Source organism: Alligator sinensis, unplaced genomic scaffold (assembly GCF_000455745.1).
Source record: "Alligator sinensis unplaced genomic scaffold, ASM45574v1 scaffold668_1, whole genome shotgun sequence".
Lineage (NCBI taxonomy): Eukaryota > Metazoa > Chordata > Crocodylia > Alligatoridae > Alligator > Alligator sinensis.
The window spans coordinates 765,408-789,436 of NW_005842393.1; the positions used below are offsets into that span (position 1 = coordinate 765,408).

The following is a 24,029-nucleotide window of genomic DNA, read 5'->3' on the forward strand; positions in this document are numbered from 1 at the left end:
CTTGGTGCACAGAGCACCCAAAATGATTAGTGGTCTGGGAGGCAAGATTTATGAGAACAAGCTGAAAGAGCTGGGATTATTTAGTCTTGAGGGAGGATATGATAAAACTCTTCAAATATCTTTAGAACAACTACAGAAAGAATAGAGATGGGCTTTTTCTCTGTGGCTGTAGGGGACAGGACTAGGAGCAATGACTTCCAGCTGCACCAGGAGAATTTATGTTGGAGATAAGGAGGAACTTTCTGAGGGTGGTCAAGAACTGTAGAACAGGTTACCTAGAGAAACTGTGGAATCACCAACCTTGGATGTTTTCAAAAGCAGGTTAAACAGACACTTGATTAGGATGGGTTTAGTTAGGGATGATCCTGCCTTGAGCAGGGGGCTGGACTAGAAGACCTTCCAGGTCTGCGTTCCTATGATCCTATGAAATTTGCCACTGTTATACCAGACCTGTTAACTTTCAGGACATGTCATAAAGACCATCTGCTTAGTGACTTTCTTTGAGGAGTTGGATTTAATTTCAATGGTTGGTTGAGATTTGAGGGCAGGGAGGCAGAATGCCTTCTGTTGGCTAGAGTCATGGTTAGGAGCTTTAAAGTCAATTTTAACATACATTTTCTTTTATTTTTAGTTGTCTTGGAAAGAATATGGCTTTTTTGACAATGATCTTTCCCCATTTCCTCCTAACCAATGTGTTATGAACACCCCCGAGAGAAATCTGAAGAAGGCCTTACACATGATAACCATGATGGAGTCCAGACATCTCACAGATTTTGTAAGCCTGTTTTATAGTAATTTAATATTCATGTATAAATAGACGTTATGCTAAAAAAAAAAAGCTAATATACTCTGAACTATCACAGCTACAATATTGACAGAACAAATTCAACTGAATTATAATTGCACAAAATATGCTGAACAAAACCCACGTCTTAAAAAAAATGTGGCTTAAGAGTTTAATTTCCTAACATGCTTTTTCAGAGCTGGATTATCTTGAAGATCATTATAATATAAAGCAATTAGAGTGTCACCCAAGGATTAAAGATTTCTAGATTTAAACAAGTCAAGTAAACATAATTTTAATGAGAAGAAAGCATTGCCAGAGGGTTTTTCTCTGCCTTGTCAGTAGCTCTTAACCATTTTATTCTCAAAGCCACCACTTGTCAGTCTCAAGGTCCCCCTCAAAAAATGCCAGCTCTTAGCTTTCCTTCATTGTCAGGAACCCTAACAGGCAGGGAAGCCTCTGCTAATTGCCCAGAGGGCCACAGCTGCCTGGGGCTTTGACTGGCAGCTCTACCCCAGGTAATGATTCCAGCTGCCTACAGCCTGGCCTCCTGATTGGCTGCTGCCTGATTTAGCTCAGCTGTGGCAGCAGGCTCTACACCACCCAACAGTTCCTGTTGACTCTAGCAAGTCTCTGTGATCTAGTACTTTTGGTTTCCTGACTGCTTGCTCTGTTCTTGGATTTTAGCTTCTGAATTTCCCCTTGGATTTGGTCATTTGGCTTCTGAGTCTGAATCCAATTTGAAGTTCAGGACTTAGAGGAGCTCCAGGTGAGAATCATGGCCTTAAATCATGACTATTTCTGTTCATGTTTGTGTAGAGGACATTTTTTTTGGAATGGAAAATTTAAAAAAGCAATCTTGTGTGGCAATTCTCACAAACCTTCTTGTCAGTGAAGGGTCCACCTCTGAAACTGGTAGCTCCTGGGAGTCATAGCTCCTGGAGGCTGGAACCACTTGAAACTCTGTTCCATTCTTCAGTACTGGGTCCATTTCCCACTGGCCTTTCCCAAGCAAAGCAATAGGAAAGCACTGATAAAAGAAAAGCATCCTTTTTGGCCTTAGAAGCCCACACAGGCGGGTAGTTAAACAAATACAACAATTCTGCTGTCATGCCTAATGTGGGCCATAATTCAAGGATGGTGTTTGGAAAATGGCTTCAGTTGCGTGTCGAGTGGGGCACTGAGTAGTAACACCAACCCAGACACGCTCGGGGATGCCAAGTGTGAGAGAGGAAAAAAGCGCGACAAGTAGTAGCTGAAGAAAATTCATAAATTTACTTACAAACCAACAAGATGATTAACGAGTTGAATACTATTTACAGCGGCAGGTAGACACAGACGACGTGGTACAGGTAGAAAAACGAACAACTGATGGGTAGCGGTGAGTAACAAGCAAGGTGTAATTGTGAAGGTCGACTGCAGCCGAAAATACTATCAGTACAAGTATGATGCCTAGTTGGGCAACACAGAGGGTGTTCCAGATAGCGCATGGTCTACCTATAAGCTGTGGTAGCCTATGCTAGGAATCTAGCTAGAGGCCTAGGGGTCTGTCCAGACAAGACAGGTGATCAGGCTGTCTTCCTGAGTTCGGGAGTGTCTGGGGACCCCCCGCTGAGGCGCGCAGTCCCCTTTATAGACTCCATAGCCAATCAGGGTCCCCCCTTGATGGAACATTCTGGAGGCCTCAGCATGCTGGTCCGGCCAGTCACGCTCTAGGGGTAACTTCTGATTGGTTAGGCTACTAGCGATCACGCACTATCCGCATGATAGTGCAGGTTAAGGTCTCATTCCTCCGCCATTGCATCACCGAATACCACTCACTGGTAGTCATGTCACTTAATGTAACTAATTACAATCTGGTGGAGTCACATCACCTCCTGACACCTAACAGAGTCAAACTCTACAGGGAAGCAAAAATGTAGTTCTAGGGAACTAGTTTTCAGCCTGATTCTGCCTGGGCCTCCCCCCAAGTCAAAGCTCCTACTGCCATGTATGGTACAAAATCAGCCATCAAAAGCAAGTCCAGACTGCACTAAGGGCATTAGATAAATCCAAGTCTTTTAGTCACTGGAGCATACTATTTAATGATACATGTCACCTCAGCTCAGCAGATAGCACTTCCTTGTGGAGAGAGGAAAGGTCCTGTACCATCTATTCCCTTCTAATAATCTCTGAGGTGTTTCTGGGTTTACTTGGCTCAGGAAAAGCAGTCCATGTCATTTTAAACAAACAAAAAAGATTCACCAAAGGAAATAGTTTTAACAAGACTTTTATTGAAAACGTACACAAAGGCAACATGTTTTTCAGCTTCTGAATTTACATTTTTAGAGCAGAATGTTTTAAGAAAAGAGGAAATACAACTGACATATACTGCAGTTTACATTACTAAGGCATTTAGGCTTAAGAGCAGGTTGCACCATATGCGTTTGTGTGTCTATGTATACATAAATACACATACACACAGACTGGGCATCTTATTTGGAACTGTACAGTATTATAGAATTTCCTATTTTCATGCTTTTTTGTATTTTTTTTTTTTTTTATCTCGGCATTTTTTCCACATCAAATAACCTTAATCCAAATAGTAGAAGTTGTTCACAGAACAGCAGTAAATAATCTACTCTTCAAGAGTTTGCTTACATTTACAATACTAATGGTGCACACAGAAGAGATCTTTATGGAAAGGTTCTCTTACCAAAATGAGGCTCAAGTAAGAAAAACACTAGTTTGCAAAGGCACAGTGGAGACAGGTTTTAATGCATTAAATACAACATGAATCATTCACAATAACAAGTTTAGTGTTTCTGGGAACTTTTGTTAATACAACACAGTTGGTCACACAAAATAAAAATGCTTCTGTTGATTTGTCTTGGCAACTCAGATGCATCAACAGTGGTAACAGTATAACAGCTTTGTTCCCATCTGATGGAAAATAATGGCAGTTCTGCAAGGCAAATGTTAAACCTGACCGTATGTATTTATTAATTCCACAGTGTTTTGACAGATTATAGGGGATGCAATTTAAAGGATGCTGACACGCTCACTGAGGGTTTTCATCTCTGTTTCCTCTGGCTCAGTGTTTTCGTTGTGGTTAGCACTAGGAGTGATAAGGTGTGCTGGATACTGCAAGCCACGCTCCCCTGCATACTGTTCCCACCGTGAATCATCACTTTCATGGGTGATGTAACGCTCCCCTATTTTACATTCAAGTTCTCTTAAATCCAACCAGGTTTGGTAGTCCTGATTAAAAATAAACATACAAAAGAAGTGATATTAGATTGAATAAAGCCTCTAATGATATGAGAACTAGCAATTAGCTCTGCTTCCAAAATGCCATATCTGGAGATTACATTTTTCTTTCTCTGGAACAAGTAGTAAAACACAAAATTAGCCTGTATTGAGAGAGAGCAATTTTTTTGCAAAAGGTTCTTTAGTTAATTGTTTTGGTTAGACTTCCTGGCATGGGAGGGAGAGTGATAAACTGTCTCTATTATGCTTATATAAGTGGTCCTCAACTTGGTGGTGTGGACCCTTCAATGTTACTCATGATCACAGGAAATGTTACTTTCCATATATACATGTTTCTTCATGCTGACAGAGAGAGCAATGTCTGATACTGGTTGTTACAGAGGATTTACTTGCTTAAGTACTGTTGCATATCAGCCAGAAAAGACTAGAAACCACTGCCTTACAAAGAATGCACTGGAGGCTACAGATATTTATATTATCTGAATTAAAAGAAAAGGAAGGGTTGTGGGTTAGCAATTTAGGCCAATATCCCCCTTCCCATTAGGCATACAGCTGATGAAGAAAAACACCTCTTAAACCTCATATTTACATTCTAGCTTTCTATAACAACTGCAGAGTAAACTATTTAACTTGGTGTATAGTGATTAGTGATAAGACAGGATTGTCTGTTTTAGCATAAAGGATCTAACTCCTGAAAACCTAAGGAAGCACTGAAGTGCTCATGTAGAAATGTGTAGCTGCCTAGGACTCTGATTTAGCCTTAAAGGCTGCTTGTACACACCACAGGGGTTTAATTTGGTTTAGTTCTCCCTAAATTGAAATGGGGGGGGGGAGGGGGGCCAGAGGTGTTAAAAACACTGCTTCAATTTAGGAAGAATTAAACTGAGCTAACCCCTTGTGGTATATACACAAGGGTGGGGGCCTCTATCAGCCTCTTTGGTGGCAGGGGCAAGCTGCTGGCGGGCTGAGTGGTCCCTGAGCTGTGCGAGGGGCCCCCTAGACGGTACTCACTTGCTGGCACCTGGCCTGGGCAGTCCCAGGGGATGCCACAGACATGGAGGGAAGCACTGCTCCCCCACCACAGCCATGAAGGGAGGCACCGGGCCCCCCAAACAGCTCAAGCAGGCAGGCAGGCTCTGGGGGGGGGGGGAAGGAAATGAGGATAGCCACTCTTTTTCCCCACCCCCCTTTCAGTGGAGCCTGCCTGCATAGGCTGCTGCTGGGCCCCACAGCCCCTGAGTTGCATGGGGCCTGCCAAGCCCTAAGCACATCGGCTTCCAGTGCCCTGTGCACTCTTGCACTTTGCTAGGTATCAAACTAAAACACCTCAGAGGTGTTTTATCCTGCTACGTACCCAAGTCATTTAGAGTGGAATACGCTGCCGAGAGTGCAAACAGCAATGCCATTAAAGTGGTGCAAAAGGGCATTTAAGCTGCTTTAAAGGCCTTTTTTGTGGCATGCACAAAGGCCCAAAGTTCTTTGTACAATGAACTGTAGGATAGAAAGGATGATGTAAGTATTAGATTGGGATGCAAATAGTCTGGATTCAATTCCTAGTTTAACCAGAGATTATGCAACACTGAGCCAATCTGATTTGTGCCTCAGTTTCTTATTTAAAATAAAAAACTTTTATGTCAGAGTGGAAATGTGAGGATAAAAAACCATTAATCAATCAGTGGGAGACACTGAAATACTGCAGTTTTGAGAGCTATATCTGTATTGAAATTGATAGGCATTGGGAAAAGTTATTTTTAAGCCAGGAAAGCTTTACAGACAACACACAAAATGAAGGGAGGACAAGCATTACAAGATAGAAAAATCAGTTCAGAAACTGAGCATTTCCTGGCTAGGCCGTAACAGAAATGCTAATATTTGGGAGGTATTTATGAGGGTGAAAGAAGCACTTTTGCCAATAAGGACAAATTTGCTTGAGGCCAGAAACAAATATTTTATGATCAGTTTAAAGGAAAAATGGGATGTAGAAAAACTGCACAGTTTATAAACCTCTAAAAACATTTGACATATTCAGTATCATTGATACTATTGCTTGAAGGATTGATTAAAAATCTAAGGAATAATTCATATGTGGTCATTTTTTTGTTTTGTTTTGGTTTTTTAGTTTGTCATTCAAACATGAGCTAATAATTGATAACACCAAGTCCATGGCAATTGCAGGACACAGGCAAATATTTCTCTGTGGGCTGTTCATACTTTGGGAGGCCAAGATGCCATACTGGGTGGGGGTCGGGGAAGGGAATTAGAAAAAACTTTTGACCCTTGTATATAACACAGGTACAAGAAAAGTGTTCTCCTGACTATTTGGAGAAGTGGAATTTGTCTAAGATTCTCATGGCTTAATGACACGTATTTTGTGACAATTTTGAGAGAAATATCTTGCCTGCCAGGGGCAGGGGGTCGGACTAGATGGCCCACTGAGGTCCCTTCCAATTCTATGAATCTAAATGTCAGCACGCTCTAACAGGTCTTCCTAATACATATGCCAATACAGTCAGTTTTATAACACCTCATCCATACAGCCTGTTTCTATAAGAAGCTGAATATGCACAGCTCTTGTGGAAGAGTTTTCAGGATCTCCCTGAATCAGATCCTATATGCAGATTTAAGTGCTAGCTGAAGGACTTCAGTATCTTGTATAGTGCTATAACGAACGTTGAAATTTTGGGCTAGCCTTTTATGCTACTTCTGCCTGTTCCTAAAATAAAACTCAATAAAATTCAGTGGCTATGCACAACTCAAGCCAGACTTAATCTGAAAAAAATGATTGTTTAAAGTTGTTTGGGAACAGCTGCTTTAAAACTTGGAGAACTTGCTTTATTTAGAGGAAAAAAAATAGTAAGATTGTGTTCTTATTGAAGAAACAGTGGAACTGATTACTATCAGGAGACCTGCTATTGAATTATAAACTTTGCAAATAAAAATAAGTGAATTGGACCTGCTCTAAATTGCATTGAAGTCAATGTCATTCAATCAACTACAGGAGTTCTTTTTCAAGATTAAAAACAAAACAAAAAAAACCCATCAAGAAGCCTATATAACAAAATATATATTTTTAGCTAGTTTGACGCATCTAATCTTTTTTGTTTTGTTTTGGTGATAGTATTTCTCATTGGTTCATCTATTGGACAGTAGCAAGTTTGATAATGCAACACAATTTTTGGAATATGAGGCTCTGCTACTATAAATTACAATTCTGTAAGTAAACTTGTGCAGAGAGAAAAGCTTAAGAAAATTACAAGGCACACAATTACCCATACTCTATTTAAAGATATAAATACAATGTGCACATACAAAATGTGTATATATATGTAGAAAGCATGAAATTGATAGTGTTACCTGCAACCATGGGTGGCTTAATGTTTTGTCCACACTGTAGCGTTTTCTCATTTTCACTTGCAGCAAATTATTTATGAGATCAATAGCTGAAAAGAAGTAATTTCCAAACACATCAGCTGAATAGACTTGTTTCAATCTCTGCATGATTCATTTTTCTTCCCCCCGAGTAATATCTTTCACTGAATATCTGCATGGCTGGGATAGACTTAGATAAGCTTTCAAGTGTAGCACATTGTTCTTCAGACCTCCTTTTGTTAAGCCTATCAGGAAACTTAAGTCTATCCCAGCCATGCACTTGATCTAATGGAAGATATCACCCATAATAATTTATGCTTCTCAAATTTCCTGGGCCATCATGTCTACAACATCACTCCTACTTACCATACAATAACTTCAACTCTTTGAGATGCAACAGTCCATGTTGATTCCACAGTGTGTGTAGACTTTATACATGTCAGACACTTGTACTTAGCAGTGTTATTTGGGATGATACATGAACTTGCAACTCTTACCCTTGTGTGAGGCCATGAAGGGTGACATGGGTGAGACCACCCTCAATTTCCTTGCAATTCCAAACCTCATAGCTGAAAACTTAAATACAAAACCTGGGAATATAGGCCCCATGCAGATATCCGCCTCTGGTAAACCACTGTGTGTCAGAATGGATCCTACTGCAGGTGGCTGCCAAGAAGTATCCACACTTGATGATGGGTTGAGGGAGATGCAGCTCAATTGAATAAGGACTGAAATAATACTCTTCCAGGCTTGGCATCTACTCTGGCTACTCTTTCAAGGGTTTAAAGTTTTAGAGACACTGACTGGCGTCTATTAAGTAGTTGCTTTAAAAATCTTTGAAAACATTGTATTTCTGAAGCAGGCCAATGATACTGATTGCTCACAAGTGAAGCAAAATTTAGATGCTTGCAGGGAGAGGTTCACCAGCCAATGGGCAACAGGTAAAGATGCATTTAATAAGTCACTTTGAAAGTAGCTGGGATAAAGTCATCTGGCTTTTTCAATGTACCCAGTGGGGTCACAAAGAAGAGGTAAAGAGTCTGAAGGGTTTAGTTTTGTTCTTAATAGCATAAAGCTGTGGATACATCTAATGCAAGTAGCACTATCCCTCTTCCTTCCCCCTCCAAGAAAAAAAACATGCTGTGTCAGGAAAAAAACTGGTGAACACTGTGGATGGCCACCATATTAATAGTTCTGTAAAGACCAGTGACATGACTCCACGGAATTTTATCACCATATTGTGTACAATTATAAATAAAAACAGAGGTCTAAGGAGAACCTCTTGTTACTGGAATTTAGGTTGCTAAGGCATGTTTCTTTGGAGCAGGTTAGCAAAAAGTGCTAGGAAGTTATAATGCTCCTTTCCCAACCACTCCTTCAACAAAGTGGACTATTTGCAGCACAATATTGCCTGCCACAAAGTGCAGCACAGGGTTTAACAAGTCTCCCTTGCTTGAGAGAATACATGAACAAGTTTCTTCCAGCTTTCAAGAATAGGACTGTTAACCAGCAATAGAAGCAATAGGTTCTAAAATGGATTCAATTTCAAAAGTCTTAAATTTCAAAAGAATGTGCAGCTTTGCAAGAAAGGTGTACTTATTTAGGAGCACAGATTTGGAAAAGACTTTGAGTTGTGGAGTTCAGTCCCTGGCTATTACAGGATATTACATCATCTAATCCTGTCTATAAGTTTATCAACTGTATCTGGTTGATTAATTTGAGGTCAGTCCTAGTGAAGGCAAGAGAATTTTTTCACATGAGGTAGCATATTGAGTTAAAGCCTATCAAACATGTGGAAACTTCCTCAAATGAATGTAATTAGCTTAAGATAAGAGCACACCTCTTTTGCTGTGAAGAACTGGAGTAAAACTTGTGAATGCAGTAAGCAGGAAAGTCAACTTTTGGCTGAGGGTCTGCAGGCATATCTAGACTGGACTCTCTTTTTTTAACCAGAAGTTAATTTATTGCCAGTTAAATTGAGATATTTAAACATTTGTAAAAGCCTGACAAGTTTTTTGCAGGGCACAGAATGTTTGAGTTTTATACAAGTATAACAATTATGTTTGGAATACTGTGGAAAGCACTGCAAGATTACCACTAACTTATTGTTTGTTTTGGAACACTGAAATAAAACCTGAAACTACAAAATAATATTAATTTGTCTTATTTCTGGCCCCCTGTAAGAGACCAACCTGATGCCAGTAAAACAGAACTTGTGATGTGGCTTCATATGTACTTGAAAGTTTGGCCAGCACAGCTCTCTTCATCAAGGGTGTGATCTTTTCCCTACCTTGTCATCAACAAAACTACACAAAAGATCTACTGTAGACCCAGTTATACTAGCAGAGTGTTTTTTTTTTTCCCCCCAGTATAACTTGTTCTTTCATGCTATACTGACAAATAAATGAACAAAAAACAATGTTGGGGTGCCTCGACTAAATGGCTTTCTTGATGTACCTAAGATAACATATTGATAATATATATCAAGATATTGGTATAGTTATGGAGTCAAATGCTTGTAAGTATAGAAAAGTTAAATATTTACTGATGGAGCAAGATTTAATGCATATCTTTGAGCCGTAACATGAATTTGACCTTCTTGTACTTGATGTTCATTCATGTGACTTATTCATTAATACATGAAACAGAGTTTCTATTAACATCATGCTGAAACTGGCCTGTGTAAATACATTATTGCAAGCAACTGCAATGCTTATTCCTGACTTTAAAACTATTCTCCACTAGCAGAGCACCAGGGTCAAATTTAATGCATGGAAAAAACTGCAGGGTTTCTGCCAAAATGCCATAATTGTGAAGGCGGGTATTAAGCAGCTAATCAAAAAGGAAAGCATGTGCTAACATTTCACATTGGTTCATTGGGAGGTAAAAATGGTCCTAAAAGATTTTGCCTAAAAAATGTATGGAATCTGGCAATTTAATAAATTTTAAAGAAATCCATATAGAAGAACTGAAGCATGCAGAGAATCATCTAATGATTTATGTCACATATTACACACACAGGATCTTGAACATACAGGGCTTAGATAATGAGACTATGCTGGATCAAATAAACTCAGACACAAGAGTAGAGACCTGGTGGAATATTCATTACAAGTTAGTTTTTGTAACTTTATAGATAAATGAGAAAAAGCCCTTGCAGGCCATGTGAATGTGATGGTTGAGGAGGTTCAAATTAGAATTTAAGAAAACAGCTAAAAAAATTCTGATAGTGTTAGAATGATGTTATACTTGTGGTGGTCCACAAATTATGTAAGAGGCAACAAATTTTGGCTAATACATTTTTTGGACCACCTGTATAGTTGGGATGAAATGAGAGAGACTTTTGAATACAAAACATTCTTTTCCAGGTCTGGCGAACTTAAAACTGAGATATAGCTGGGATGACAATTCTGCAGTACACCCAGGTAGATTAAGTAGGTAGTGAAATTCCCTAGGGAAGCCCAAATTAAGCCCAGAGCCTGTTGCATGATGCCTGAAACTAGTCTTAAAGTAAATTAAGACAGAGGACACAAACAACTGGTTGCCAGCAAATAGCAAAGAAGGATGTTGAATGACTATGACAAACTCTTTAAATTCCAGAGAAACTACGTCACCACTACACAGCTTAAATTAACTGGGTTACTGTATAAGTGAAAGCACTGAACTGCATATAAGGGCTTATTATGATGATTTAGAGCCTCAGCATTTTGGGATAAACTTCAGATGAAGATGGGCCATTGCAATGAAGAACACTATGAGTGGAGGAAACTGTCAGACCTCTTCCAAGGAACGAATAGAATAAATATGTGACTTACTAAAACCTGCCTAGTGCTTTGCCTGTCAAATTTCAAAGCATACTGTTTGGGCTTTTCCCAATGATGTGGAAAAGTTGTGATGGATGGGTAGGGGGGAGGTCATGTGCTGGGCTTTCAGGATCTTTGCATTTTGTTGCTGTTTTCCCTCTTAAACCTAACTTTTAATTTGTATTCAATAATGCCTAGGACTATGATTCTCAACCAAGGTGCTATGAGATCCTTTCAGAGGTGGTTCAGGATGTCACACAATGTTAGCACTGGTAGGTGTACAAACGTAATTCATAAAATCATGTGACCTGTTGTAGTCTATATTAGCTTTTTGCAACAGAAGAACTGCTCTATCATTTTTCCATAGTAAAAAATAAGAGTGAAAAATAGTAAGAGTTGAAATTTTCTATGGGGTGCCTCACATCTAAACATGTTGAGAATCATTGGCCTAGAAGTCTCAAACAAGGCCCATTATACTAAGATCTGTGCAAAAATAGAACAGATCTCTGACCTGAAGAGCTTACAGTCTTAGAATAATATGAAGTAGAAATAACTAAGGCAGCAAAAGTAAATGATGTATGCTGGAAATCACAGTAGATCAACCATTTAACCATTAAGTGTTTTTGTAGGCATTTTGCAGAGAATATGGTTTTGTTTCTCCTTAAAAATCTTGTTTCTAGATGTTTACTGAGGAGCTTTCTTAATGGAGAATGAAAACAAATATAAGTAAAAAAAAAATTGCATTTTGCTAGAAAATGTAACAAATGGGCAATCAAGTTTGGAGTCACTGCCAGAATAGAGGCAGAAGTTAGTCTCCACAGCCCATAGGAGATAAGTGGAAAGGGATTTTAGGCTGTGAAAGTTCTTATGGATAAAGGTAAGTGGCTGTGTGATGTAGTGGAGAAGGGCGAGCCAATGGTTGGATATAAATGGGAAGAAGGATGGGGAGGAGATGATGCCCAAGTGATGACCCAGGAATTGATTGTTGCAGTAAGCTGATGAGTGGATATAAAGGGGGGAAAAACAGGAAGTAGTTCAGCCACTGTGGCTTTGATAAGTGGCACATAAAATGATATGGTTCTCCAAGAGACTTTGTAACTGTAGTTTTGGAAAGGGAAGGCCAGATTTTACGGAAGTTCTGCAAGAAGAAATGGCAAGATTTGGATGTTGCTGAATGCGCAAGAGAGCGTGTTGACTCAGGAATGGCAACTAGGTTATGTTGTATAATACTTGCTGCTTGCTCCCGAGTAACCAGCTGTCATTTTGGGAAAGTACTGACTGTACTTTCTTACAGATAAGCAGCCGCCAGTACTAACTCACAGATAAGCAGTTCTAACCCCAAAAAAAGGCACCCGCAGCCATTACGTATCTTGTCATGCTATTGCCGTAACTGGTGGGCACTCCCTCAAACCCGGGGGGAGACTCAAACCCGGGGGGAGATCACCATATAAGGGAACGAACAAAACAATAGAAGCTAATTGGCTCACGGGGATACTAGTAATTGTGTCAGTCTTATAAAACAACCAAGGAATCCGGAAGAGAACACTCCAGAGTCTGAGACTGAACGAGCAGGGTGGAATCTGGCCAATTCTTACCCCAGTCTCACGAACGCCCACCGATATCCAAAACCCAGGGCGACCCCTCCGTATCCCAAACGAGTGATCTCTCCCAGGGGAGCGAATAACTGCAGTATCTGTAACAGCTTTAAGAACACTGAGCCTCACTACCAACGTGAGTACAAAAATAAAACTTTTTGCATTACGCTTTAAGTGCCAAGGGACTCTGCCTCTGTGTTATTACCTCCTCATTCTCGCCCAGAGCGTTTATCTCCACCGCACGCGATATGGCGACAAGGATGGGATCCCTGAGACGAGACGGGAAAACACACGCAGACCCCTTAGTAAAGTATTGCCCCGTGGGCCAACCATCAGCAGCCCCCACCCATCGATGCGGACGGCCTCTGGGCCCACATTGCCTACCACCAGGTTGCACAGAATGGAAAGTTAGGGGGCTATTTGTCCATCCAGCCGACCGACACCCTCACGCACCAACCCGGGGCAGCTAAGGAATGGGTGGTGTCTGGGATCAGTCCCGCTGCGCTTGGGTGTCTCCTGTCGTGCCCCTCTGTCCTTTATCGGCCCCCCGACGTAGTGGCGGAGGTCAAACTTAGTCGGATCAAACCAATGGGTGGGGGCATCGACCGCGCCCCCAAGAAAGAATTTGCCCGGTGCATACAACACCTCAAGACAGGAGGCGGCTGTGATACCCCCCCCGACAAGTTCCGCTGTCCAGCTATCGTCCCAGAAGGGGCCGAAAATGAAATCCTAACTACCTTGAGGGAGAACCTAGAAGAGGAGGGCAAAAACTCCTCTAAGTGGGGCGGACAAAAGTGGGACAAGGGAAAAATGCTTAATGTCTTGTTTTGCTTGTTTTCCACGCTAATGAGACACTCCGCGAATCAAGCGAATTTGATACAAACACTTACGAAGATGGCCGCCAACCATGCCGCGACCGCACCTAAAGATGGCACCGAGGTGGCAGCGCAGGGGCAGGGAGAAGAAGAGGCGGAGACCGCGAGTAATAAAGATCTGTCCCCCTCACCACAGGAGGCGTTCCCTGTGGCGTCAGCCCCTCCCTTTGAGGTGGAAACCCTGCCCCCCTACCCTGATGCCTTCCCCACGAATAAATGCCCACTCGACAAAGGTGTTGGTATCGACATGACCGTTTCCCCTGTGCATGCCAATCCGGTTGCCATCATCAAGGTCGTAGTAGACCCACAGGGGAACACCCTAACTACTACCACATATCGCTCTTGCACAAGGGGGGAACTACAAGACCTAGTGAAGGACACAAAAATTCAGCCGGGCGAGACTGTCGCCATCTGGATGGGGTGTTTGGTATTAGAATACGGGTCTGAAATAGTCAACCCTGAAGAGTGTGCGGCGCTTATACGGCGGCCGGCTTGGAGCGGGGGAGCCTGTGCAGATGCGGATAGGCTATTCCGAAACCAGGACTGGCCCATACCCCTGCCAGCGGCCGCCGTCCTGGCGCTCATGGTCCGTGCCCATGCCTGGCATGTGAACCTGCCCCCTGCGCCCACACCTGCTCAACTTCTTTATGCTGTAGCAGGAATCAGTTATTTGACTTGGGACACCACCCGCAACCCTTTAAACCTTACCGTAGCAGAATCTAATTCTGACTGGCCTCACCGCTATTGTAGATATCCGGCGGAAGTCCCGGTAACTATCCAGTCTGTAGAGTCGTGCGTGGAGCTATATGGAGGTTCCCATGCGCCTATGTTCCGGCTTCTACTGAGCCCATTAACTGGAGATCCCGTCGAAAATGTTTTAAGCTCCCTAGGGAAACTTACGAGCGTCCAGCAAGGACCGCCTGTGCAAAAAGTCGCTGCTGCCACCACGCACTGGTCAAATACGCCAGATAAACCCCGCAAACCTCAAGACCCGGGACCACTGGAGCGATCTCCGGAAGAATGAGCCATGTTTGGGTTCCTTTTCAACAAAAGTGGCCTGACTAGGGCACAGATCCGCCATCTGGGGGACCTGGCCCAACGGGCCTTGGCGGAGAGACTGGGCTTTACGTTCCGGTCAGGGGATGCCCAAGAAGTAAAAAATGAGTAGCGGCCGCTGAGACGGGCTACGCCGGCCGCGATCCCACAGATGACCGCCCGTACGCCACCTTTGACGTAAGTGCAACTTCTTCTTCTCGCGCTATCCCCGTTCGGTTTCTCCTAGACACGGGTGCACAAGTTAACGTGCTACGCCCTGAAGTTCCCCACGTACGCACATCCAAGACTTTGTTCGTCAGGGGCCTTCACGCGACTTCAGCCATTACCGTGGTAAAATTTTTCATCACACCCTATCCCCTCTACACAGTCATGGGCAACCTTAACATCTTAGGCATCCTGGCCATCAAAGCCCTAAAGCTAAAGCAAGCCATTTTTTCGGCCCTCCCGCTAACCATTACTCCAACTACGAAACATCAACCACAACTGAGCGTCCCTACGGCATGGCATTACCAACCCACCCCACATGGCCAGTGCTACAGCCCAAAGTTGACACACTACTACGGGGCTTAGAACAACAAGGGCGCATTCAGCCGGTCGATGCCTCGACCTACCTATCTGTGGGCTGGGGCATCCCCAAACCCAATAATCCAGACGATGCTCGTTTAGTCGTAGACTATCCCCAAGCCAACCACCGGTGTGTGCCGCTCCAGCTTCCAGCTTCGCACACAATTACGGAAATAATAGATGCTATAACAGCTGTTCAGTGCGAAGGAGAGTGGTTCACGACCACCATTGACTTAAAAGACATGTTTTATTCCATCCCTATAAGTGACCCACAAGGGATACTCAACGTGTGTGGGGGGAAAGATGTATACTTGGGTGGTTTGCCCACAGGGGTACCGTAACGCCCCCATGCTGGCCACTGTGGCCATGGGAGAGACATTGCGCACTTTTGAGCCCCAACGCCTGCCCCACACTCACATATGGTCCTATGGCGATGACATCATCGTTCTTGGTGCTGATCGCGCCAGCGTTCGGGCCACCACAAATTGCCTCAATCAGCATCTACAAGATGCGGGATGGACCGTGAATGCGACAAAGTCCCACCTCGAGCCCACAACGGATGTCACATTTCTGGGGGTTCGATTCTCCGGATCATTCCGTTGGGGAACCGCACATGGAACGGACGTCCCTCCGTTGGACCAGCACCCTAATACCCTAAAGGACTTTCAGGCCCTGCTTGGCCGCTTAAACTGGTTTCGCAACTTTCTCACACCCGATCACCTTCCTCTCTTACAATGCCTACAACAACAAATCCGAAAGAAGACTCCGCGTCGTTGTCCCTGGACACCCAAAGACCAATGCAACCTCATCGCTTTATTCACCACAGTTCGGGAAATGAAGCTTCAGGCCCCGCTGATGGCCGCGCGACTGACAATCTCAATAGGATATACCACCGCTCACCTCTGGTTCACCACTTCCGCCTCGGATCAAAAACCTTTGGCTTTCGCGGGTCACAAAACCCTTCAATCACATCAACATCGGTACGGGTGCCTGGGAAAAACTGTTAGCCTCCCAAATGGCAGAACACTTAACCTCATCGCCAGGAACACTCCTTGGGCCATGGGTGAGCCTACCCACCTCTCTCGACCCTTTTCGACCCCATCAGGCATTCCAGGGGACTCTTAAAACTTGGACTGGCTTCATTCTACGACATCAGTATTATTGGTCCAGTTGGGCCCACTCTGACGCAGAGGGATCTCCCGACCCCGCCGCTGTAGACACACCCGCCAGACCTGTCTTATATGGTATAACAACTCCAGCCTGGATGGCAGCCGACGGTACCACTCAAGGCAACGGCCGCTACGGATATTACTGCAAGCCGTGTTACGATGTCCACGTCATCTCATCCAATCTTGGTCCTAACTCAGCACAACAAAATGAACTGCTCGCTTTTTATAGCATTTTAGAACATTGCCTCGAATGTCACAATGGCTTTTGAAACATTGCCTCGAATGTCACAATGGCCCCCTCCCAGTACTGGTCATAGCCATTGACTCTGAGTATATTTACCGTATTGCCACGGGTGCCGCCGACCCCTCCAAGAATTCACTGCTTTGGGAGGACGTCTTCCAGATTCTTCGCCACTATGTTGTCCTCCCTATGCTCAAACATACCCGCTCGCATCGACCTGACACCGACCCAATACATGCCATTATTGATAAGTTATTGGCCGCCAACTCTCAAAATGAGTTCATTGAAGCATAGCCAAAGGAGGTTCGAGTGGTTTCTACTGCTACAGCGGACTATAACCCTTTCTTATCCTGGCTTCACGAACACTGGGGTCACCCAGGGCCCCGAAAAGCCATGCGCACTTGGCACGCCCAAGCACCAACAGGACATGCACCCTCATTAAAAGATTGGCAAGATATCTCATGAGCCTGTATAGCTTGTGCCCAGAATAAACCGCATTCACATCGGCACCAACGGGGTACCTATGATCCCACCCTCTTTTCCCCCGGAAAAACTTGGCAACTGGATCTCCTCGGACCCCTTCCAGGAGCCAAACCACCAAACAAGGCCCTCGCTATAGTGGACCTTGTCTCCCGACAGCTCCTCGTTCTCCCCACTCATCGTTTGAATGCCCCTGACATCATGACGTGCCTCATTTATGCATTTGCCCGCTGGCAGGTGCCCCATGTCGTTCACTCAGACGGCGGGCCCCCATTCACCTCCAAGGCACTGGACAACTTCGCCCAGGAGCGCAACATACAATGGCATCATCACCTCCCTTATCATCCACAATCTAATGGGGTCATCGAGCGACACATTGGTCTTTACAAAGAACACCTTCGTCTTCAGGGATGGGGCTCCTACAAAAATTGGACCAAACACTCCGACCTGATCCTAACCACTCTTAACAGCGACAGCGGCCTCCCTGGACTCCCTGCTATGCGGCCACAGACCAAGTCTGGGTCTCTGTTCCTGTCGCAAACAATCGCCAGCCTGTCCCCGTTGCCGGGACAATCGTACAACCCGGTGATTTCCCTAATACTTACTTAATTTCTCTCCAAGCAGCCTCTCCCCCACGCAACGTCTTGGCACACCACAATTGGCTAAGTCGTCGTACAGACCTGTCTCCTGTGGCTCCCTAACCTCTGTTTGTAGCTATTATGTTTTTCAGGTCCGTCAACATGATGTCCTCTATACCTCTGTATGTGTGTTGTATCCTGTTACTCTCGACCGACTGGGCCTCTGACCCACAACAAACGCCGTCTGACCCGCAACATGGACGAGACGCCAGCCCACTGCCGTCGACCAACACCGTCTTACTTATGTTGTCTGCTTGGGCTGAGACCCTCGGGACTGCCACTAACCGCTCTAGTCTTACCGCATGTCTCTGTCTCCCCCTTTCTGTTTCTGATCCAGTGCTGACCCCCTATCTTGAACCACTCGACGTTCCAGCCTGGTTCCGGGATAGATCCAAAGATAATCCCCCGTCCATTACTGTTTACTACGACTGGGGGTCCCACAAGTGGGTTCCCAGAAACACGACCTATACTTGGCCACCAGATATTACATTCGCCCACCTGAACACGACCACACGTAATTGTACGTCCACGTCCACTGATCACCTGGCAAGTGGTACCGTGACAGGCGATACCATCTCAATTTTCTGTTCTCGAATCTCGTGGGGCATAAACCCTCAGGGTATGAGTTGGTCCAGGCCTGACAATTCTTTAAATTGGAACCCACAAAGCTTGACTCCCCCTTGGTACCTTGCGCTCCCACCTTGTACTGCACCTTGCGTCAATTGTTCGAATGCTTGTCCGCTCAAACTTGGCCCTGTCCCTCAAGTTACCCTTTCGTCTTTTCACAGACCCCCATCTCTGGTTACCTGGAGCGTGTCTTTAGCCATCAACGTGTCTGCAAACTTAACATGGCATTCTTTTTTTTACCCTATTTTACCCGCAGCATTGATGAGTTTGGCTTGTCATGGCACAAAACTTGTCCCTGATAAACCTCCACGAGCTTGGGAAGCGTATTCCTTTTCGGGCGACAGACAAGATCATTTGTTCATGCCAGATGGAGGGAGTTATGGGTTCTTAAATAGGCCTCATTGTGTAAACTTGTGCAAAATACTTGTAGATAATGTTAACATGTAAATTGCACTACAATGTACAAAATGAAAAAGAAAAAGAATTCAGTCAAATCACACCACTTTTCCTTGGAATAATCAGAAGCACATTTTCTCACAACTGCTTCCCTCCAAATTTCTTTCCGAATATTTCTGTTCTATAAACTATTAAAAACCTTTTTTTAATGAGAAAATTCTATTTTCTCTTTTTTGAATGCTCAAATTACTTAATTGTTTTCGGTCAAAGATTTTCCAAACCGTAAGTCACTGTAATCGGATACTAAACAAATGAAATTTCAAACAAAAGGGTGAAAAATTAAGATAGTTACAAGCAAGTGAGGGTAGGACTCAGAAGAAAAACACTTAAAAAATTGGTGATTGTTATTACTCCAGCTGTAGTGCTATTTTTTTTCCTACATTTTTTTGCTACCCTCTGCATTCCAGTTTCCAAATCAGTATGCTGTTGCTTGGCAATCCTAGGAAGCACATCTACAAAGCAGGGCCAAACATTAACTAAAAGCGAGAGAGCAACAAACACTATATTATTCTCTCTACTTCATGAACTATCAATTAATTTCAGTGTAATCTGACCATAAGAAATTAATTCTGTACTTCTAATTCCAATTTGATTTCTATTAAAAACATAGAAAACATGTTGTTGCTCTTTATTACCAGCCCTTTTCATAACAGACGCGCAGCACTTTAAATAGTCTGCTTTTATTAATCACTGCTTTATTAATTCTATTTCTTAACATAAAAATTATGTCTTCAATTACTGGCAAAATGGATACTTCATAATAGAATCCACTGATCCAAACTAAAAAGTGAGGTACACAAATGAAAAAGAACTTGATATTTCAAAAGGCACAGGACGCAGCACACAGAATTCTGTTTTCGGTTACATAGCAAAGCAATTTAGGCATGTAAATGGCATTTTAAAGCACTTATGCACCATTTGCAATTCTATTACCCATGCAGCATAGATGCATAAATATCAACAGGGCTACTGAGCCTGTGTAGCAGGTTAAGTACTGGCCAGGCAGGTATCCAGCTCTGTGTATACACTGAATGCATGCAAGTCTCAACATTTTTTACCTACCAAAAATCCCTAACTAGCATGTGTTAAATGCCAGATGAAAAGTCTCTTGTGTTTTACCTTGTGTATTAAATAAATGAATGAATCCTGAGCAGTTACTAAGAAGAAGGGAGACCTCAGGTTCTAGATGACATTCACCCAGAGGGGTTTTCAACTTGCTGTCCGATTTCCTAGCTTAGTGTCTGAAACAGCAGGCCATTATTCAGGCATTAGTGAATTGTTTTTCCAACCCTCCATCTGAAGTTGGTCCACTGGGCAGTTAGATAGAGGAAGCAGGAGATTTGCAGCCAGGAAGAAATGGACAAGCTAGAGAATGTACAATAGCTCGGGCCACTGATAGACATTCATTTAAAAGCATGATAAGAGCTGACCTGTAATCCAAACAATAGTACCTCCTGGCATGCCATACATGAATGGTAGGACTTATGACTTTGGGACTGGACATCAGATCCAAATCAGAATCCTGGGCTCCCTCCTGCAATGGCAAGTTAAATACTGGGTGCCCAATAATCAGAGGATTGTCAGCTGGTTCTGGCACTGTACTGGAGCTCGAACTGGTCCCAGGGTGGCCCCTGACTGCCAACAATCAGCTGATCATCAGCTGGCTCCAAAGGATTTGAGCCCTAGTGTAGCCCTGGATCACCTGATTGTTGGCAACCAGGAATCACACTGGAGCTGGTTGCAGATCTCAGTGTGGTTCTAACTTTGACACGCATTCAGTTCAAGGTATGATGGAAACCAACCACAAAAATATTACTTATTTTCCCCTTGGTTTCCCTTTTTGTGGTACCGTTAATTCCCTGAACAAGTGGTCAGATTACTCTTTAAAAGGTGATCCTACAGACTAATTGAGGCTTAGGGGTTGTATCTTCCAGGGGCACTGGTGACGTGGATGCTATGCTATGAAGGTTTAATAACTTGCTGTCAGCTGGTGAAGAAAATGGTGGATTCTCACTAAAGGAAATGTTATCTGTTAATCTACAAGCAGGTCATTATCTCACCTCTGAATCTCAAGATCATCTGAGCTTCCATATGAGGAGAGACTAAAGAGGCTAGTCCTATTCAATTTGCAAAAGAGATGCTTGAGGGATGGCATGATAAATGGTGTAGAGAAAGTAAATGGGGATTTATTATTTACTATCTCTCAGGAGCTAAGGGTCATACAATGAAACTTGTAGGTCATAAATTCAAAACTAACAAAAGGAAACAGTTCTTCACACAGCATGTAATTAAAATGTGGAACTCATGGCCACAAGATGTTGTGGAAGCTGAGAGTTTAACCAGATTCAAAAAGGGATTGGACAAATTCCTGGAGAAAAGTTGCATCAGTAGCTATTGAGTGTGGGAGTTAGATGTACAGCCTCTGAATCAAAACTTCCTATACTTTAAATTCTGGAGGTTTCAAGTGGGAGACGAACAAGGGAAGAACCCTGGTCAGACCCTGTTCATTCTTTCTTCCAGCATTGACTGTTTGGCACTGTGTGAAACAAGATAATGAGCAAGATGGACCTATGGTCTGACTCAATAATGGCAGTTCTTACCCTTACTCAGAAATGGAAAGGCCCTCAGCTTTGATTTTCTTCCCCCTGAAAACTTCAAGGAACTAACTGACTAGTGTTATCCAACTTTGATGAAAAAAATTAATATAATATAGAAGGCATTGATCCAAAGCACTGAAAAGATAATATAAGTGTCCCAATATTAAAAAGAAAAAGTGATAACTGATCCTTTATAATATCACACATTAGTTTTTTGTGTACTCCTACCAAAATTCTTGGGAGATACTTACTTAATTTTTCATTTTAAGGTATGGATTTCTAAAAAATAATATTTTGGGAGAAGATCAGGCTTGTCTTAGAGAATGCTTTTCCTGAATAGACCATTTCTTGAGGTTGCAGCACTACTTAGGATCTAAATATGTAAAAAAAACAATCTTTTGTATATAGCCTTCACACATTTAAGGGGCAGGAGGCAGGGTAGAGGCGGTTGACTCCATACACAGATTAAAATTATGGAAGAAACTGGCTATAACATCAATGGATAAAGCTGTCTTGCAATTAATCATTACTTACTATTCAAATACAGTATCTAGCATACAGCATTGTGAAATAGTTGGAAAACCTATTGGAGAGGGCACCATCAAAGATGGGTATGATAATGATGGTATTTGCTCTACTACTTTTAAATTTATTCCTGAATGATCTAAAAAAGTGCTAACACAGAATCAACTCCATGAACCCATGATATTGAATGATCTTATCCCTGTCTTCCTTTATGAAGATGATGCGTTAACAATGTCTCCAAAGATTACTAGATGCTTTTCAGCACTTTCTCCCCTTCTTTTTCATGTCCTTGTGGCAAGGTATTTAGCAAAATTTGCAGATTTGTTGGAATCCAACATGGTCGTGCAGTGAGCACTTTGCTGCTCAAACCTGCAAGTTCTGGGCTGTAATCATGGGCTGTTGCACCTCTCATGGCTTAAAAATCATCACACCTACATTTTAAGGTATTAATTTTGGGGGGATGGAAGGAGGAACCAAGTTTGGTTTTTACAGACGAAACCACGAGTGTGTCTTATTTTATATACTGTATTTACCTAATTAAACAACGAGATTCCCCCCACTCCCCGCATTTAACACAGCAGGGAAAAAAAACCCTTGTCTTACAATCAAGGGGGGTGGTGGGACAGGGAGCTGCTGCAGCTCTGGCTCTGGTCTCAACCCCTGACTCCCCTTCCACCCACTGCCTGCAGTAGTTGGGGCGGGGGGTGAATTTTAAGACAACCCTCCAATAATTAGATTCTATACATGACAAATTATAATAAATGTATAAATTTTCTGTGTATAGAATCTAACTATTGGGGGGGGGTCTTAAATTTAGGGTTCTCTTAGATTCAGGAAAATGAAGTACCTTGGAATCTATTTTACCAAAAACCTGGGCTGGAATAAGCACACTGAAAATGTAAATGCTAGAGCAAAACAATCCTTGAGTGGAGTTTTATCCTTTTACAATAAGACGGCCAGAAGAGCAGTTCTGGCAGTACTAAAGGTCTGTAGATTGAAGGTAAAGTATGGAGCAGAACTTCAGGATATTGACCCTATGGTCCACCCAAAAACGTAAAAAAATTCTAATTACTTTTTAAGGCAACTTTTATCTCTACCTAATTTTATGAAGGGGGCATATGCTCTGCACCTGGACTGATAAATGTGAATACCTTATCTAAATTAAGAACACCAAACTATTGGATAAAAATCAGATCTTTTAGACCTACCCAATACCCTAAGTGCATTCTTGAAGCCTCTCTTTTGCTTAATAAACCCATATTTGAATAGTTAGACAACACTTATATTCTCCTCCAGATAAATGACCTGGGAAATGTACTGAAAGTCACTGACCCAGAATTTCCCCTATACTTAAAACAAGACAGACATTTAAGAATTAAAGATGCCAGCATGCAGACTGTGCAGTAGACTGTCTTGAATTTCCCATTTTTTAAGATTAATAAAGTACTTATTTCACTAAGCACTGCCTATGGTGCAAGACTACAGACAAGAGGCCATTACTTGATTGAGATTCACTCTATTGAGATATGCAGTTACATAACATTATTTTATTATATATCATTTTATGGCTCATTTTAATTTACAGCTTTTTCCAAAACAATAAAATAAATTGCAACTACTGCTGCTATAAAGGAGCTGGTCCTAAGTCCCCTTTCTCTTGATGTAACAGCAATTTCTTCACTTCTCTCTGTTCAACAAATATTAAATGCAAAGCGCAGTGGTTCCGTTTTAAGAAGAGGCCTAATCCATGGCCTGGTAGCTAGCAAACTATGCAGGGATATGCAGATCCAAACCCCTTTGTGGTAGGGCAGGGGGAGGTGGAGGACCTAGAACCTCAGTCCCCTGAGTACCCTAACCACTTGGCTACTGCGGCTAAAATATAGGGATACCATCCTCATTTTTGGCAAGGTTCTTTGGGTAGATGTGACGTCTTTTATTAAACCATCTGAGTAGTTGGGGGAAAAAAGCTTTCATGCGCAGTCACCCTTTGTCAAGCATAGG

At 42.8% G+C, this 24,029-nt stretch overlaps 3 protein-coding genes across 6 annotated transcripts in view; 2 read left to right on the plus strand and 1 right to left on the minus strand.

The window, feature by feature from the left end:
* The first annotated feature begins 1,400 nt into the window (after positions 1–1,400).
* Positions 1,401–20,667, plus strand: LOC102382083. 4 transcript variants are annotated; one of them, XR_001358529.1, is made up of 2 exons: positions 1,401–1,553; positions 11,404–11,439. XR_001358529.1 is itself a non-coding variant. In XM_006029705.2 (2 exons), exon 2 carries the CDS (start codon positions 17,926–17,928, stop codon positions 18,895–18,897), a length of 972 nt encoding a protein of 323 aa, XP_006029767.1. In that variant the 5' UTR covers positions 1,401–1,553; positions 17,916–17,925; the 3' UTR covers positions 18,898–20,667. The 4 variants fall into 4 exon arrangements, 3 of the variants coding, with proteins under 3 accessions (XP_006029767.1, XP_006029766.1, XP_006029768.1); XM_006029705.2 differs by lacking the exon at positions 11,404–11,439 and adding an exon at positions 17,916–20,667; XM_006029704.2 differs by lacking the exon at positions 11,404–11,439 and adding an exon at positions 17,900–20,666.
* The window catches only part of PRKD1 (protein kinase D1), a 280,997-nt gene continuing 260,005 nt past the window's right edge, over positions 3,038–24,029 (minus strand). Inside the window, 2 exon segments of the mRNA XM_025211210.1 lie at positions 3,038–4,024; positions 7,388–7,473. Of these exon segments, the coding sequence (XP_025066995.1) occupies positions 3,806–4,024; positions 7,388–7,473 (305 nt within the window). The 3' untranslated portion in view covers positions 3,038–3,805.
* Positions 16,280–17,654, plus strand: LOC112551252. Its single transcript, XM_025211211.1, has 2 exons — positions 16,280–16,704; positions 16,737–17,654. The coding sequence occupies exons 1-2, from the start codon at positions 16,311–16,313 to the stop codon at positions 16,997–16,999; spliced, it is 657 nt and encodes a 218-aa protein (XP_025066996.1). The 5' UTR covers positions 16,280–16,310; the 3' UTR covers positions 17,000–17,654.

What these genes read in the sequence shown, in the direction of transcription:
- LOC112551252 (XM_025211211.1), top strand. Translation starts at nt 16,311, where the DNA reads ATGGCAGAACACTTAACCTCATCGCCAGGAACACTCCTTGGGCCATGG. An exon ending in TTTTTATAGCATTTTAGAAC is followed by an intron (nt 16,705 to 16,736) that starts ATTGCCTCGAAT and finishes GGCTTTTGAAAC; the next exon opens with ATTGCCTCGAATGTCACAAT.
- LOC102382083 (XM_006029704.2), top strand. Translation starts at nt 17,905, where the DNA reads ATGTTTTTCAGGTCCGTCAACATGATGTCCTCTATACCTCTGTATGTG.